The sequence below is a fragment of the Bos indicus genome, chromosome 11, assembly GCF_029378745.1.
Source record: "Bos indicus isolate NIAB-ARS_2022 breed Sahiwal x Tharparkar chromosome 11, NIAB-ARS_B.indTharparkar_mat_pri_1.0, whole genome shotgun sequence".
Taxonomy (NCBI): Eukaryota; Metazoa; Chordata; class Mammalia; order Artiodactyla; family Bovidae; genus Bos; species Bos indicus.
Window position 1 is genome coordinate 55,396,464 of NC_091770.1, and position 19,095 is coordinate 55,415,558.

Below are 19,095 nucleotides of genomic sequence, written 5' to 3' on the forward strand. Positions count from 1 at the left end.
TCAAGTATGCAGACTGAATGATAAAAAGGCCAGTGTTGTCTTCTTTCCATTGCAATGAAATCCTCGTAACATGCCAATGCTGTTCTTGAGGCACTTTAGGGGGAAAGAGTAAGGAAATGCAGATGTTTGCAAAGTTGTGCACCAGTCCCAAGGCGCGGGAGGGGAAGAATTTGGGGCGGGGGCAGTGAAGATTAATAATAATAAATAACACTTTGAAACCATCGAGAAAACTAAGGAAAAGGAAAATTACGGTATCCACCTCTGGGTATCTATCTCTGAATCTAATGATGTTGATTAAGTTGGGTGATTCCACCATGCTGGCCTAGTCCAAGAGCTAGAGGCATGAGAATCCCCTGGGAAATTTGCTAAAATATAGTCTCAAGCTCCATCCCTAGACATTCTATTGTTTTCAAACTGGTAGAGCCCTGGAATATGTGTTTTTCAAAATCTCCCTATGTGGTTTGATATGTAGATAGACAGAAGGATTGCTAGAGCCGTCAGGGAAAAATGTGGCTTCACTCATCGAAACACTGCCCTAGAAAAGTCATCGAAACAACCCAGAGCAAAAGTCCAATTCAGTGTGTGAACCGAACTGGCAGAGGCAAAGCTCAGAGCTGACGCTATACATCTGTCAGCTGCAGCCCAAACTGCAGAGTTACTAGAAACTGAGGTCAGCGATTAAGTCATTAAGAAAGAAGACTTTGAATAATCTGTGAGACTGCAGATTTTACTTCTGGCTGTTACTGAGAGCTGAGTCTTTCCAAGGATGATAAATTATCTTTTTTACAAATAGGGGAGTAAATGTGTTGGAAGAGGTATGTTTGAGAAAAAGTGTACTTTGGGATAAAAAAACAACAGCTATCCTTCAATCAATAGCTCACAGGTGAGAGGCAGGCTCAGCTTTGCCTGTCTGTTGCTAAGGAATTCAAAGATTAGCCACCCAGATTCTCAAGTCTCCTCTGAGATCCTGAATGTCCAGGCTGAATAGTATATAGCTCCCTAAGACTACCCAGGAGATATTTTTCACTTGCTGCTTTCTTACAAAAGTATTTATCCTCATTCACAAAAAGAAAGCCCATTTTAAACCATTGACTCTTGACTTAATCCACTAACTTACTACATCAGGGCTTCCCTAATTTGCCTGTTCATAGAAATAACTTGGGGTACCTGCTCGAGGTAGAGATTATCAAGCTTCTCTATAGGAAACTGTGATTCTGTAAGTCTGGGCTGGGCATCTGGAGACAAGATGTCTCATTTTTAACAGCTGAATTATGATGCTTTTTTTTCTGTTGATTTCCCTCTTAGCTACATATACAAACTCCTTGTGCCTGATAGGTGGTGATGAGTTCAGTAATTTCCAAAGTTCCTAGTCCAGCCTGTGGAATTCTACAGAACTGAAAACAACCCAGCTCCACCTAGCTCCTCACATTCATCTGCAACAACTTATGCCCAAACACGTCACCCTGAAGAACACGCTTAAAATCGCAGAATTAAGAGTAAGCTGCTTCAGGAAGCTCTTTGAGAAGCAAGTGACATGCTTTGTATCATTTTTGTCTCTCATGATAGTCAACAGAAACATCTTTAGGCCTTTCTATAAAGAATTGATGGTGGCCTTAAGTATACCTCTGACTATAAGGAAATGTCTGGACACCTTAAAGTGAGTCATGAAGAAGTCAAGGCTAGTTAACCTTAGCTCATTTACTTATAGGTTTATGCACGATGGTATGATGACTGACCTAGAGCCAGACATCCTGGAATGTGAAGTCAAGTGGGCCTTAGAGAGCATCACTACGAACAAAGCTAGTGGAGGTGATGGAATTCCAGTTGAGCTATTCCAAATCCTGAAAGATGATGCTGTGAAAGTGCTGCACTCAATATGCCAGCAAATTTGGAAAACTCAGCAGTGGCCACAGGACTGGAAAAGGTCAATTTTCATTCCAATGCCAAAGAAAGGCAATGCCAAAGAATGCTCAAACTACCACACAATTGCACTCATCTCACACGCTAGTAAAGTAATGCTCAAAATTCCCCAAGCCAGGCTTCAGTAATACATGAACCGTGAACTTTCTGATGTTTAAGCTGGTTTTAGAAAAGGCAGAGGAACCAGAGATCAAATTGCCAACATCCACTGGATCATGGAAAAAGCAAGAGAGTTCCAGAAAAACATCTATTTCTGCTTTATTGACTATGCCAAAGCCTTTGACTGTGTGGATCACAATCAACTGTGGAAAATTCTGAAAGAGATGGGAATACCAGAACACTTGATCTGCCTCTTGAGAAATTTGTATGCAGGTCAGGAAGCAACAGTTAGAACTGAACATGGAACAACAGACTTGTTCCAAATAGGAAAAGGAGTTTGTCAAGGCTGTATATTGTCACCCTGTTTATTTAACTTATATGCAGAGTACATCATGAGAAACGCTGGACTGGAAGAAACACAAGCTGGAATCAAGATTGCCGGGAGAAATATCAATAACCTCAGATATGCAGATGACACCACCATTATGGCAGAAAGTGAAGAGGAACTCAAAAGCCTCTTGATAAAAGTGAAAGTGGAGAGTGAAAAAGTTGGCTTAAAGCTCAACATTCAGAAAACGAAGATCATGGCATCCGGTCCCACCCCTTCATGAGAAATAGATGGGGAAACAGTGGAAACAGTGTCAGACTTTATTTTTCTGGGCTCCAAAATCACTACAGATGGTGACTGCAGCCATGAAATTAAAAGATGCTTACTCCTTGGAAGGAAAGTTATGACCAACCTAAATAGCATATTCAAAAGCAGAGACATTACTTTGCCAACAAAGGTTCGTCTAGTCAAGGCTATGGTTTTTCCAGTGGTCATGTATGGATGTGAGAGTTGGACTGTGAAGAAGGCTGAGGGCCAAAGAATCAATGCTTTTGAACTGTGGTGTTGGAGAAGACTCTTGAGAGTCCCTTGGACTGCAAGGAGATCCAATCAGTCCATTCTGAAGGAGATCAGCCCTGGGATTTCTTTGGAAGGAATGATGCTAAAGCTGAAACTGCAGTACTTTGGCCACCTCATGCGAAGAGTTGACTCATTGGAAAAGACTCTGATGCTGGGAGGGATTGGGGGCAGGAGGAGAAGGGGACGACAGAGGATGAGATGGCTGGATGGCATCACTGACTCGACAGACATGAGTCTCAGTGAACTCTGGGAGTTGGTGATGGACAGGGAGGCCTGGCGTGCTGCGATTCATGGGGTCGCAAAGAGTGGGACACGACTGAGCAACTGATCTGATCTGATCTGATCTTATACAGGAGGTAGAGCAGAGGAGAAGGCAATGGCACCCCACTCCAGTACTCTTGCCTGGAAAATCCCATGGATAGAGGAACCTGGCAGGCTGCAGTCCATGGGGTCGCTAAGAGTCGGGCACAACTGAGCAACTTCACTTTCACTTTTCACTTTCATGCATTGGAGAAGGAAATGGCAACCCACTCCAGTGTTCTTGCCTGGAGAATCCCAGGGACAGAGGAGCCTAGTGGGCTGCTGTCTACGGGGTCGCACAGAGTCGGACACGACTGAAGCGATTTAGCAGCAGCAGCAGCAGAGCAGAGGAAACAGGTGAATAATTTTGTTCCAAACAGGGGATTCAAAAGACTCAGAATGTCTTCAATCTGTTGCTAATGCTCTGCTGCTTCTCCCTCTCTGCCCCTACCCCTCCTCCTCCTTCTTATTCTCTTTCTTCCTCTGACGAGAATTATGATTGTGACTATGATTATCACAAAAGAAGAGGATACAGGGTTGTCATTTACCCATTCCAAAAATACTTATTCACTATTCTAGGCAAGATTCTCTAGAGCCTAAGGTTTGTGAATAAGACAACATTCTTCTTATGGGAGCTTAAAAATTCCAGTGGAATAGCAGACAGTAACCACACAAAGAGATGCTGTAATTTCAGAGGCTGGCAGGTGCTATAACAGAAATTAATAACTGAGATGACTAATAACAATATTTGTCATTGTTGTTTAGTCACTAAGTCATGTCTGACTCTTTGTGACCCCATGGACATAGCCCGCCAGACTCCACTGTCCATGGGATCTGGAGTGGCTTGTCATTTCCTTCTCCAGGGGATCTTCTCAACCCAGGGATTAAACCCTCATCTCCTGCATTGGCAGGCAGGTTCTTTACCACTCATCCACCAGAGAAGCCCAAGAATAACCTAATCTACCTGAAATTTGAAAGAAGGGCATGTATACAAAGCTGGAGGAAGAACTTTCCAGGGGGTGGTATGTACAAAGTTGACAAAGCAGCAGAGTCTGGTGTGTCTGAAGTACAGGGAGGCATCACACTCTTGAAACACTTAGTTCTTAGAGTGTAACAGTTTCCTAAAGGAATCAAGAGAAACTTTTCAGCATAGGCTCAAGGCAGCATTAAGCTCAAGCATGGAGGTCCAGGGAGCTTATCTTTGAAAGGTTTCCCATGTCTTTTGGAAACAAAGGAAAGGCTTATTATCTAGGCTTTTGGTGGTATACAGCCTGCTGCTCTCCTGACAGTTGTGTGAGGTCTTTCTTGAAATACCCAAAAGGCTCTCCCAAGAAGATCAATTGATGGATTGTGCTGTCTAGGCTGTCTGAACTGGGACAGCCAAATCTGATGACTTGGCAGGCAACTCTGTCAACAATCTTTGCTCGTTGACTGAGTCAGAGACAGCCCCTTCCTGTCTCATGATGTTACTTGGTCTTCCTCATCATATTGACTGACCTTGTAAGATTCAGAACCAACTTTCAAGTGCTCTGATAAGGAGTGAAGCTAGCTAGAATTTTAAGCATGGGACTTAATTTTGCTGTTAACACAGATTTTTGTTTTCACCTCATGTTTCATTTTAGATTTTCTATTCTTTCTGACACCAAGAGGAGCTCCTTATAGAAATCCACTGTAGATAAGGTGACTGACATCTATCCAGGGAGACTGCTGCAACAGACAACCTGCTCCTACTCCAGAAGGGCTTCCCAAGTGGCGCAATGGTAAAGAACCCACCTGCCAATGCAAGAGACGTGGGTTCAATCCCTGGGTCGCGAAGATCCCTTGGAGAAAGCAATGGCAACTCACCCCAGTATTTTTGTCGGGGAAATCCCATGGACAGGTGAGCCTAGCAGGCTATATACTACAGGGTCACAAAGAATCAGACACGAGTTGGCAATAAAACAACTCCAGAATTTATCAGCAGCACCACTCTAGACACGCTCAATGACCATGTCTTTTTCTTCATTATCTGAGGCTGGTGACAAGTAGGAATTTCCTGTCTGAGCCCTTCAAATAACTGTGTTTCTCCACCACACAACCCCTAGTCCTGCCTTCCAAGGCTGTCCCGTCCACTCTCTTGTTCCATGGTCACATTTGCACTGTTCTCTTTAAATTCTTCAAAGATACTTTATAACAAGTGTCTAATGATTGCAAATCTTCACCCTTGTAGTTCTGATCTTACTGGTTGCTTTTGCCAACTGTCAGTCATAGCAGCGTGTTTCACTTTGTTTTCATTGACTCTGGAATGCCAATTTCTGTTCCTTGTAACTTTATCTGTGGAAATTCTTTGAGGGCTGTGTTTAAAGTGTATTCCTCTAGAGAGAGTTGGTATTTGCTTCTGCAAGGTACCTGACAACTCACCACCTAGAATGACTTAAACTTTTGAGAAAGTAATAGAGATTCTGATCTCAAAACTGAGTGATTTTGAGTTTGTGGTTAGAAATTCTTGGTGGCAGAGGAGGGGTTCTTCTTTCCTTCTTTGAAAAAGCCAAGACAGCATATATTTCTATTGTTTCTCTCTACATGAAAGTTTTATTTTCTTAGCCCCTGCCCTCAAAGTGTCACCACCTGAGAACCCAGGCTTTACACTGAGGTCCCTAATCTGCCTGGCCATCCAGCTGGGTCACAGACTCTGCCTCCTGTTCTTTGCAATTTGTGCCATTGAGAACTCAAGTCTAGGCCTGAGGAATCTGCAAACCTATCTCTAGACTATTGTATTCCTGTCAATTCTTACCTCTCAGTAACTCCTTTATATTCTTGTGAGTTTATCCATGCATTGAAAAGACTTTTAAGAAAATATACCACCAGGCACACAGGTGTAAAAGGAAGAAAGGGAAGGGGCTGGAGGAGAGAGAGCGAGACCGATTGCTCAGAACTGCTCTTCCTCCACAGTGAAGTCACCAGTAAGCTCCGGGAGTTGATATGACCTCTGTTGCTCAGACTTAACTCATTATAGAACTAAGACTGGAGGCCTCATTTTGATGGCAAGGCTACCTGTTTAAACTCTGCTAAACTACCCACAGTAGAGAACAAAGGAATGTTTCCTGTAAGAAGTACTATTCCTGGCCAGGGAGATTGTATGTGATACTGCACAGAGAATTGACCTTAATGATTCAAGTGAAACAGAGCTAGTTAGACCCATCTGTCCAAGGATCCTGTAAGCCATTTAATTGTATGTATGAGCTAATGACACATAATAGCAAATACGTATGCCATACTGTACATTTCAAAGGGTTTAAGTTCCCCACCATGACAACTGCCTCATACCATGAGTCCTTTAAAACCAAGGAGATCCACCATGCCCCCACAGCGTGGATGTTACATGCAACTGTGCCCCACAGCCACAGTGAGACTGTGCCCACGTCACCCTAGTGTCAGTCAGCAACCTTCCAGTCTGGCTCTCCTCCTGAGGCCTCTTGGAACATTGTTATGCTCTATGGGATGCCTGAATCCAGCACAATATCTCTTACACTCTCACCTGCATCATTTCCTTCTAAGGAACATGTTACCACCAAGGTTGGACATGCTCCCACCACCTGTGCCTGAGTGAGTGCCGGCCAGCATGACCCCCATAATATTTCCTTGGCTTTCTGAGATCCCATTCCAGCAAAGGAATACAGTAAAATATATGAAGAAGGACTCAAAAAAAGAATAAAAAATTGCAAGACACTGTACTAGTCCCAGTGTACCCCTAGGAGTCACACTGAAAACTGCTCAGAAACAGGCAAATAGGATTGCAAATGCCATAAGTCAAAGACAGAAGCCTCATAAGCTATCCAGATGACTCCCCATCCCAAGCATATTTCATTGGAAGAGTAGGTTCAAAGGATAGTTTTAGACCTGAGAGAAAGGGCTGGTAAACTAGATTTACTCTTTCAATGTCTGAGCAAGAACCTTCAACTGAAAAGGAATTTTAAAGCTGTCTCTTCATGGAAGCAGATTTTACATGAAAAGCATAATAGCATAGATGAATTTCAGCCTCAAAATTAATAAAGATGTGGGCACTGAACATATTTGAAGGCAGAAAGAAGAAAAGAAAGTGAATGTGACAGTCGCTCAGTCATGTCCGACTCTTTCTGGCCTGAATTCTCCAGGCCAGAATACTGGAGTGGGTAGCCGGTCCCTTCTCCAGGGGATCTTCCCAACCCCGGGATCAAACCCAGGTCTTCCACATTGCAGGTGTATTCTTTACCAGCTGAGCCACAAGAGAAGCCCAGGAAGAAGAAAGGAGGGGAAAAGAAAAGTTTCAAATAAGGGAAAGGCAAGGAAAACCTTCTCACTGAAGACACCAAATTTGGGATATCAGGACTCTTTCCCTCGAATGAAGATATCAGTCTTATTAAGATAATTCTTAATTTCCCCTTAAAATGGAGGGCCATTATGGGGCAAATGGGCAACTTTAGGTCATATATGACCCACAAACATTTTTTAAACATTACTTTCTACTTTATTTTTAAGCCAAACCTTTTAGTAGAAAAATTCAGAATCAGCCAAATTGACTTTCATGAATTTCATCCTCTCTCTTACATGATTACGTAAGGAAGAGAAATGAGAAGGCCTAGATAATACTGGAAACAAATTTTATGTTTAATCAGCAATTACTCTTATTCTTATGTAATAACAACTATTCCATCTTTCTCCTAGATTCCTATTCAGGAGAAATCCAACATTATAACAATTTCTATGACAAAATTATCTTTCTATGATGTTTCTTTCAGAAGCTTTTAGTGCCTTCTCTGGATCTGGGTCAAATCTAACTATTGAACTTGCCCAATAGCTGTCCTACACATTGCCAACTTACAGAAATTCTGATAAATGAAAATCAAATCTATAGAGAAAATCAAGCACAGAAAAACACTCCTAGACACTTTTAAACCTCAGAGGCATTTAACTTTTCTTTAGCTATAAAATGATAATTGCACAAAATTTTCAGGGAACCCCTTAAGCACAAGAACCGAGAAGCCATGCTCTCCACGTCTTCTTACTCTGTTCCTCAGTCACGCTTGGGATCTCAGTCACTCGTCTCTCCTGGCAGCCCCAGAAGCCTTGCCTACTTATCTTTTCCATAATTCTTCTGTAAAACCACTCTCAAAATGAATTGCTTCTAAATGAAATATTGCATATTTATATGATAAAATACTATGCAGTCAGTCAACATAAGGTTTGAGAATGTTTATTGTTATGGTAATGTAGTCATAATATATTAGGTAAAGAAAATAGATTACAAATCACCATTTACAAAGAGTCCACTTTTAAAACTCCAGGCAAAACATATGTATGTCTCTGTATGTATAAATATATCACTCATATAAGTTTAAAAACATTGGAAAGACACGTACAAAATTATCAATGATGATTATCTTTAGAGGGTGAGCTTGTGAATACATTTTTGTCTTCCATCTTTTTTTGTTTTTTAATGAACATATATTTCTTTTGCACTATTAAAAAGCAGTGTAAAGCCCATTCTTTTCAGAGCTCCCCAGGCCCTGGATATCACTCTACATGTTCCTCATGTTCTTCTGTATGCTGAAGCCTTGGTGGGGTATGGTTGGAAGCTGGTTGGAAATGACAATTTTGAGGTCTCATGTCAGACCTCAACCCTTCACAAATAGGTTCCATCTGGAACTCCCTTTACATTAAATGACATTCTATAGCAAAAGCTATGACAATCTACTATAAGGCACTTACAGTAAGTATATATGGCCACATGCACTTTTCATATGTGTATTACATTTGTGGTTTACACACTGTCCCCAGGGATTCACTTAGGTGATTCAAGAAGTTTGAAAAAAGTTAACTCAAATATTTTGTAAAAATATAGAACTTTAATTATTCATAAAAATAAAATAAAAAATTACCTGCCACACTTTAATACTGATGATACCACAAAGTCATTCCTTTATGCCACCTGAGTCTCTGCTATCATTATGCAAAAAAACTTTAATTGTGCAATTGTTTAAGAAATTGTAGCTGTGGATTAATTTTCAATGAATAATCTAGAGCAACACACAGTGTTTTTGTCTGTGTAATTGAAGCAAGCAGTTCAGCATCACAAGGCACGAGGTCCAGACATATCTACTTACCACCTTTCCTCACCAAAGCTGAAGAGTATACAGGGAAGTATTGGATTACCACATCTCCATATAGTTCTGCATTCATGTTTTAGCAATTAAAATAAGCATTATATATTTTACATTTATAAGAATGTGAATCATATTTGGATAGTTTGGTGATACAACTTGGAAATGAAATGTTTCCATTGAACTCCTTTTTCAAATTGAATCAGTCCTAGCAGACTGTCCAGACATTAAAAAGTGAGCTGTTTACAAAGTTTGCTATATCTGAGGAAATCAGAATTTTCTGTGTAACTAAAACAAGACAAGATATCAAAACTGAAGAGATCGTATTAGGGTGGCTATACAAGTGCAGCGGTCATTCACACTGCCTGAGGTCCATTCTAAGGCCATAAATAGTAACAATCTGAGCACTTCGATACCTCTTGGCACAAGCCACCATCCTGAATGACTCAAGTGCTCCTCATCTGTTCTCCTGCTTTGTTACCCTTTGAACTCCTATGGCCTGTCCTCAACATCTAATTCAAGGCATTTTCTGCCCAATACGCTCCAAAGGCCTCCCATTTCATTCAAATAAAAGCCAAATTCTGAATAATGGTTTGCAAGGTGCTTCAGAGTCTGACACCTTGTCCCCTGGAAGACTCCATCTCCTGCTACCCCTCACTGACTTAGAACAGCCACATGAGCCTCCCCAGGAAGGTTCCTCAAGAGCCTGGCATGAAGGGGCATCCACCAGGACCACTGCTACCAGTGTCCCCATTCCCACATTGAACCACTGGTGACCCATGCCTCTACGGGAGACCCTCCAACACTAACAGGACCAGAAGCAACTTTTTGTGGGTGTAGCTGGACACTGTCATGCTTTCCACCCAGGCAAATCTATAACTGAAGATAGATTCAAGTGCTCCTGGGGCCCAGTCCAGTGAAAGTGACCAGATCACGCCTGTCCATCAAAGGCACAAGCTCTCTTCATCTCCACCCCATTGGTGCCAAGTGAGAACGTGGGTCCTAAATTTTTGGACCGTTTCATTGTATAAGGGAAACAGAAAGTTCTGACTTTTAATGGAATCTCCCACAATTAAAATTTTGGCAATTCAAAAATTTAAAAAAACAAGAGCCAAAAAAAAGAGTTTGGCACCTTTCCACATAAGTTCAAAGAGGATTAGACCTTGCTGCTCCTACCAACTCAAGTGCAGTCTGCTCCCTCATCTCTAGAATATCTTTAACCATGTGTCATCTTAGTGAACTTTTTCCAGGTCATCCTTACAACTACACTCCATGCTGCTGTTTCCTAGGTTTTATTTCCATGTTTCACTAATCACCATCTGAGATAACTCTTGCTCAAATGACTGACTGGTTGATGGTCTGTCTCCCCCACCTTGAGTGTAAACTCAATAAAAGCTGAGAATTGTGTCTATGTTTTTCCCTTCTATAACCCCAGAATCCTAGAACAGTGTCTGGTACAAAGTACCAGGCACACAGCACATATTCATTAAATAAATAGAGTACTCTAAATTCAAATCCATCACCAAATTCTTATCAATAAAATACCCTCTTTAATTGTTTCCTATCATGGGGCCACTTCTTAAGATTTTTTTATGAAAGGGAGTTTTACTGCCACCAAAAAAAGCTGCATAAAATTATAAGTTTCAGATGCAAAATTATATATTCATTATAATTTGAATCTATTTATAGTACTTAGCATAACACTGCAACAACCACCCTGATGGCAATAATCCAAAGGTCACACATCCTTTTGAACAAGAGTCTCTCTCTACCCATTAGTCTCCACATATGTACAATAATGTTGTTCTATTTAAAGGGACACTATTTTTAAGACTCTTTTTGGGATTACATCATAAACTTAATTAAAAAATCATTAAGGCCACCAAGGGCTTTCTTAAAACCATTCCAATAGACTCCAGTGTTCTTGCCTGGAGAATCCCAGGGACGAGGGAGCCTGGTGGGCTTCCGTCTATGGGGTCACACAGTCGGACACAACTGAAGCGACTTAGCAGCAGCAGACTTTTCTAACATTGTCACACTCTGTAATCATAAACTTTACCACATGCATCTGTACTTTCAGTCCTTTTTTTTCTTTTTCAAAACACTGTTTCTTTTACATGCATGATTTTGTTATATCTTCAAATCACACACATTCATTACCTTGAATATACCTTTAGGAAACATTTAACAAACAACCGATACCCTTTTGCACTCAGTATATCCACATATATGAGTGGATATACAGCCATATACATATACACTCATATACATATACAGCCACACATATGGCTCATGCCCCATGCAGATGACTTTCTCCTAATCATTTAGTGTACATCTTCAGTGTTCATCTCCCTCCATTTCATACCACTTGGCATGTATGTGTACGATTTTAGAACACCTTCACCTTGATGAGTTAAATTTTCATCAAGAACTGATCAGGAGATTTTTAAAACCCAGAAGTGTCAGTTCTGTCTATAGCCATACCACCCTGAATATGTTGAATTTCATCAGAAGTATCAGTTATGCCAGTTTTAAAATCTCTTCTTCTCAACATAATTATTTCTTCATCCTAATGATATTGCCTAGCATGTTAAGATGAAAATCTGCAGTCATAATATGATCATACCTTCATTTCCAGAGCTAACAAAATTGCAAAAGAAATATAACAGCATAGTCACAACTGACTAATTTTTTGGTTGCCATTAACTACAGTAGACTTTTTAGCCAAGGCATATAGATATATAGTGGTTTTATATTAATATATGCTATATAAAAAGAAATATAAATTGAAACTGTGGCAGTAGAAATGAGTGCACTAGACATGGATTATGAAGCTGGTTTAGATGCATTCAATTTTACCTTGAAATCACCAAAGAAGTGTGAAGGCAAAGTAAATTTTATGCACTTTATATAAAAGTCAATAGTAGGTGTTTTATTTCAGGCTTTGATCCTGGTGATTCAAAGTGAATAGAATTTGCACACTTTAAAATTTAAGCACTATACCCACCTATGTATTATCTATAACTGTATCAAAGTAGAAATCAAATTTTCAATAAAAATACAAAACATTCCTTCATCACAAGGTTGTGAACAGAAAAACAAGCACCTGGAGTCAATAAAACACAAAAAAATCCATCAACTCTGCTGAACTACGTGAGTTTATACTAAAAAAAAAAAAACTTGTACTTGACAGGATTCTAGACAACAAACTGAAAATTACATGTCACATCTCGATCAATTCTTCTTCAATCACATTCTGTGATTAAAAGAGCACAGAAACATACTTCTTGTTCTGATATATTTATATTGAGATCTTAACCATCACTCCTGATCTCTGCAGTTTCTAATTCTGTCTCTGGCAGTAATTCTCCATTGCTAGAAATACCAGCATGCCTTCATATAAAATCAAATTCCACATATAAATCATTAGCCTGTTGCCTTTCTGTTAAAAACAAACAAACAGAATCCCAGATTTTATAAGCCCTCTTTTTTTTGTTATTCAAGATTCTCACAGGATGGGAGCCACTGATCAGCATTTCTAGCTGTACTCTGCATAGCACCTGTAGCCCCAAATCCCAAAAGTGTTGGCCATCCTGATCCAAGAGAGGAGTCCTCATAAGCAGCTGGGTACCACGTGAGTCATCCACATCTTATTCTTTGTGTGCTGAAAATGGGCAAGTCTTCAATATCAAAGAATCTGAAGGTGTATGGAAAGGAAACAGATTTGGGTTTTCATAGGGCATTTGGCACTTTTTGTTTTTCAGATCAAAGTTCTCCAGAGGGTCTGGCAGCAGTAGCTCTGTGCCTGTCATCACTGACTCCTGGCTTGACCCAGGGGCCTACACGTTGGTTAGGGATGGGAGTGGTAAGGAGGGAAGGACACGGGTTGGCTGCTCTGTCTCAGTCTTGCCTGGGGTTGTTTCAACAGGGCCCAGAGTGAGTTTCAAAAGATGGGAGCAGATTTTCAGACTCCCCATTCTCTACCTGACAACTACACAGGCCATTCCTTCAATATGTAATGGCAAGGCCTCGCTACATTTTCCCACTTTATGCTGAATTCTTCCCAACTCAGGAGTCCAGAACATGAGGAATGCAGATCATTCACAGTTACAAGACCTGGGCATCAACAACATCACCTCTGCTGAATACATAATTCAGTGCTTTTCAAAACAAAGAATATGATTTCATCTCCTTCATCTATTTACCAGTCTACAGGAACTACCTCATTTTACACCTGTAGGAGAGAACAGCTGCTGTCGCTGCTGCCATATGAATAGGTTTTACTAATATCCACTTGAAAACTTGAAGACTCATTCTCATAACAATTTCTAAATGCACAGTGAATCAATAAAGTTCCCCCAGATTCTATTACAGTTAGAAGTTTCCACCTTAACCAACTCAGTCCAAACATTGAGAATCTGTATTTTCTAATGCCTCTTAGGGGTGAAGATTAGCCATCCACTGCTGCCCGTGATTTTGACATTACTCTGAGCAAAGGACTTCAGAATATCCTGTTATTTCCAACCACCATCTACTTTTACCAACAGAAAACTTTCCTCAATCAAAGGCAAACCACTAAAACGACCCAGAAATCACTCAAGTAAATAGCCAAAGTATTCCTCTGAAACCTGTTCCACCAATCTCGTTCCTTCTTCCAACGCATTCTGAGAAATCAAGACAGAGCTCTCCCAAAGCGGCTCTTGGATTTCACCTGACCGACTCTCTCAGGGCATCTCCTGTCCTGGAGCCACCTGATCGCGCACCAGAATCTTCCACAGCGGTCGGCACGGGCCCGAGAGCCTGGGACTTACGTTGTTCATGTACTCGCTAAGCAGGTCCTGGAGCGCTTGGCGCACCGCGTTGCACTCGGCCACGATCCGCTCGCGCCGGTCATCGCGGGTGCACGAAGAGTCAGCCATGAGCGCTGCGCCGCTAATGATGCTCTCCAGGCGCTCCTCCAGGGACGGGCGGAACCGGGCCTCGCTGAATGTCATGGGGTCCAGGATGATCTTGTTCTGAAAGGAGCACAGTGTGAAAGAAATCAGCAGAGAAGAGGCGGCTACCTTTGTACCCTGATCTCAAAAACAGAAATTTCTGAGACAAGGACTAGACTCTCCCTGGAGAATAAACCAACTACTTAAATAAAGGCTAAAGTGGCCTTGACACAGTCTCAACTTTCTGTAAGATACTTTGTCCTGAATCTAATCTTCAGGGAGAAAATGTCACGTTTTGTTTTAGAATGTGTTCTTGGGAAAGGCTGTATCAATGGAAGGGTTTTCCAAAGAGACTGTGACACTTGACTTTTTTTTTTTTTTTTTTAATTTGTAGGCATCTAGGAAAACACATTTCAGTGTAGCACTTTGGGAGACTATGAGAAGATTTTAAAGCCCTAGACTAGAACACACTATGTAGTAGACAACTTAAGGATGCATTAGTGGTGACTTGTGTACCAACTGTGTCCCCTCATTAGAAGCAAAGGGTCTCATGGCAGGATGCTGCTTGAAACCTGAGTAAATAGCATCCAACAGGCACATACATTACAAGTTACAATACCTCCCACTAGGAACTAATGCTTAGCTACCTAATGCGAAGGACTGACTCACTGGAAAAGACCCTGATGTTGGGAAAGATTGAAGGCAGGAGAAGGGGGCCTCAGAGGATGAGATGGTTGGATGGCATCACTGACTCACTGGACATGAGTTTGAGCAAGCTTCCGGAGTCAGTGATGGACAGGGAAGCCTGGAGTGCTACAGTCCACGGGGTCACAAAGAGTTGGACATGACTGAACAACTGAACTGAATTGAGGAACCAATGTGTTGTATAAAAACTAGATTTCTAGAAAAGGATTCATAATGTGTGTGCATGTATCTGTGTGTGATTGAGATGCACAGAAATATGCATCCAGAATTCAACAGATATATCAGCCTGTGTGAAGATCTGAGAATCATCAGGTCTATGTGAATGCAAGGTAGTGAATGGTATACTAGCAAAGTGAACAGAATAAGAGCAGACCTAAGAAGGCCCAATTAATCTCAACTTACAAAGGTTTACAGAAAGACAAGAATTAAAAAGAAGACTGAAACTATAGTCAGATAGAAAGAGCAGAATCTGAAGAACAATAATTCTAGCAAGTCAAGGGAGCAGAAACACTGATGAGGTGTGTGGTGACCAACTGCAGGAAACAAAAGAGACAATACTGACTTTGTCCAATGGTTGGTTTCTACTGGGAACCCCTTTTCTGCTCCGAACAAGGAAGACATTCCAGCAACATTAATCCAAGTGAAATGAGCAGCTGCAGGAAATGGTTTCCTCATCTTCACTGGTGGTACACACTCAGACATCCAAGGACCACCATGGTGGTGATGGAGTAAATGATCTTCCAACTCTAGGATCCTTTGGCAGGACTGCCTTGCCATCCTTTGATGTCATATATACATATATCTAAGAAAACACAATTTATCATATCTACAAATCTAATCGGAGAAGGCAATGGCACCCCACTCCAGTACTCTTGCCTGGAAAATCCCATGGATGGAGGAGCCTGGTGGGCTGCAGTCCATGGGGTTGCGAAGAGTCGGACATTACTGAGCGACTTCACTTTCACTTTTCACTTTCCTGCATTGGAGAAGGAAATGGCAACCCACTCCAGTGTTCTTGCCTGGAAAATCCCAGGGATGGGGGAGCCTGGTGGCTGCCGTCTATGGGGTCACACAGAGTCGGACACGACTGAGGTGACTTAGCAGTAGCAGCAGCAACAAATATAATAAAGAAAGCAAATGAGAGTAGGTAGTTATAGCATTGCCCACCTGCCACCTGCTGATACACAGTATGTGCCTACTAGATTGCTTAGTGCTAAAAAGAGGGTGAAGATCATAAAAAAATAAAAATAAAAAACCTTGGGTAGAATTTTTTCCTAATAGGGATATAAAATAGCTACTTAGTTATTACAAAATAGATTCAGGTATGCACTCTGGGAAAGCCTGTCCTAACTCTCCAAAGCATCCTAAGGTATTTGAGGAGGGGGGCACTTCCCTGGTGGCTCAGCCAGTAAAGAATCTGCCTGCGATGCAGGACACCTGGCTTCAATTCCTGGATCGGGAAGATCCCCTGGAGTAGGGAATGGGAACCCACGCCAGTATTCTTGCCTGGAAAATTCCATGGATAGAGAAGTCTGGCAGGCTACAGTCCATGGGGTCCCAAAGAGTTGGATATGACTGAGCAACTAAGCACGTATGCATGCACATGCTCAAATGATCCATGGCTCTGATTCTCTGATTCCTGTTAAAATGCAGAACTCCATGACAGGGAGATCCTTTGAGCACAAAAGTATGACATCCTGAGGAATGAATGAAGCAAGTGATGACTTACAAGGAAGCACTCACTAAACACAGACCAGGTCTGAGGTCCACTGGAATCGTGGATTTCCTAGAAATTTACTCATTGGTCAAAGTTCTCTCTTCAGTTTAGAGGATGAACAGGAGATATGCTATTCTGTGATAGGTTTTGGCATAAAGACTACCTTCACATTTGCATTTTCTTAGGTCTTAGAAAAAGGACAATCTTTACTTAACTCAGAATAGTGTTACTCAAATCCTGTCCCTTGTGCCCAAGCAGCCTCTCAAACAGTGTCAAAAAATCACATGGAAGCCTCAGTACAGTGGATGGCTTTGCAGCTAGAGGTGTCCTGCCCCATTTGCCATCTGTTCTAGAGCTGTGTCTGCAAGGACTCTTCCCAATGGGATCCATATGTGTTCTCTCTCCCTTTCTACTGCTTTTCAGATGATGCATTTATATATATATTTTTACCATGTAACATGCATTAAGTACTGATACTCTAATTAAAGAAATAACTAATCAAAATATAATTAGGCTATTATCCTTTATAAGGATTACTGATTTTTGAAGTACTCTTTTATAGAAATTCCTGTTAACATAATACAGTGAAAAGTATTTGTTCTGCTTTGAGGTTTCAGGAGACTCTTCAGAGTTATATATTGGCTTGAGGATAGATTTTTACTAAATTTTTGGACTAAAAAATATAAAGAAATGCCAACTTGATAGAAATATACTGAGGTAAATTTGAACTCAATAAAGGCAACTGTAAAAGTTTCTCTGCAGAACAAGGAAAATGTTCTATTACCATTATACTATTACTTCTTAAAGTATTTTCCATGGAATCTGAGCCTAGAGATGTAATGTTTTGATAAAAAATTAAGTTTTCCTGGCCAGATATTTTTTGGAAATACTGCATGGCCCAGGATACATTAACACATGAAATGCTTTGGGGAATTCTGCATTAAAGAAGTCAGTTTACGGCAGCATTCCTCAAACCTATTTGAGCCTAGAAGGGGTGCCCTTTTAAAATACATGTATTATCTATGAGAACCTAAGGAACACACTTTGGGGATCGTAGCAAGAGAAAATTTACAGCGGCAGCGGAATGAGCTCCAAACCTCCATGGCCCAGGGCTGTCATGAAAGTAAATGCACTGAAACATTGAGCTTGAAAAACTCTGCATAAAAGTTACACTATTCATCATATTTCTAATGGAATTATTCATTACTTATAGATCACAGGGGAAAGGCTTTAAAAAAAATCTCCCTGGAGAAGAAACAATAAATTTACAGTATTTCTGTCTATATCCATGGTGGAGATGGGGAGCACCATGATGGATATGAAAAGCTAGAGGGGAGAAGCCTCTGAGGGGAAAGAAAAGGCCTAAAGGGCAGTACACATGTGCGTGTGCCCCTGTGTGCATGCGTGTTGGAGGGAGGGGTTGGCTGTGTGTGTCTTATGTATGAGGGGTGGGTTCGGGTTGTGGGTAATGGGTATGGGGATAAACTGGGGGCAGAAGGTATGGGTTGTTGGGGTGTGTGTGTGTGCGCATGTGTTTATTTTCAGAAAACTGGAGAGCTCTCAAACAGGCTTTAGGAAATCAGAAAAGAATATGAAAAAAAGAAGAACCAGATGAAGTCAGTGGCTTAAGGACTAAAGGATAAGACCATCTACTGTTGCTAAAGTGATAGGAAAAAACAAACTCCTAGAGCTGGATCCTGAGCAAGAAATTCAGAGAATGAAAGTCTAAGATGAATGTAGGAGTGCTGCTTCTGAATTATTTGGGAATTACTTTAAAAAGAAACACTTAGGCAAGTTCTCTTTGCTAGCACACTTGGGGGTCATTTCACATCAGTATATACATCTTATTTTCTAGCATCAGCTCAGCAGGTCTTCGGCTCTCTATGCGGCTGCCCTCTACTGGCCAGATGGCGCTCAGCAGCAGCAGCACCCAGGATCAAACCCAGCTCCCTGGTCACTGAGGGAACATTTCACGGGTAACATGCAAGCATCAAACAGAGAAAAAGGAAGGCCAAGGATTCCTGGCTCTCCCTTTATGACAAACATGTGCTTCCACAAGAGGATTTTATGCTGTTTCCAAGTGTACAGGCTTATTTCTTTTAGTCCACTGAGATTTTACATTTTAAATATCTAAGTCCCTTGTTTGCATTCTTAAAGCTCATTTAATCTTTTTATCCTTTTGATATTTTAGCTCATCTTATATTGTCATTTTAGTTCATTTTAAAATTGTGGGACTGCATGTTTTTTATCTTTTTCTTCTTTTTTTAAAATAAGGCTTAATTTCTTTTTATCTTGTCTATTTTCAGACCCTTTATAATAACTGAACTGCATATCTTGCATAATATTTTGTGCGTTGTGATTTTTACTTATTTTTATTAACATCTTTACTTTAAA

The 19,095-nt window shown here is 41.0% G+C and overlaps 1 protein-coding gene across 4 annotated transcripts in view; it reads right to left on the reverse strand.

The window, feature by feature from the left end:
- CTNNA2 (catenin alpha 2) overlaps positions 1–19,095 on the reverse strand; it is a 1,365,089-nt gene that overhangs the window by 843,367 nt on the left and 502,627 nt on the right. For all 4 annotated transcript variants that reach the window (XM_070798845.1, XM_070798847.1, XM_070798846.1 and 1 more), the window contains exon 7: positions 14,157–14,360. In XM_070798845.1, the coding sequence (XP_070654946.1) occupies positions 14,157–14,360 (204 nt within the window). The remainder of the gene's footprint in view (positions 1–14,156; positions 14,361–19,095) is intronic.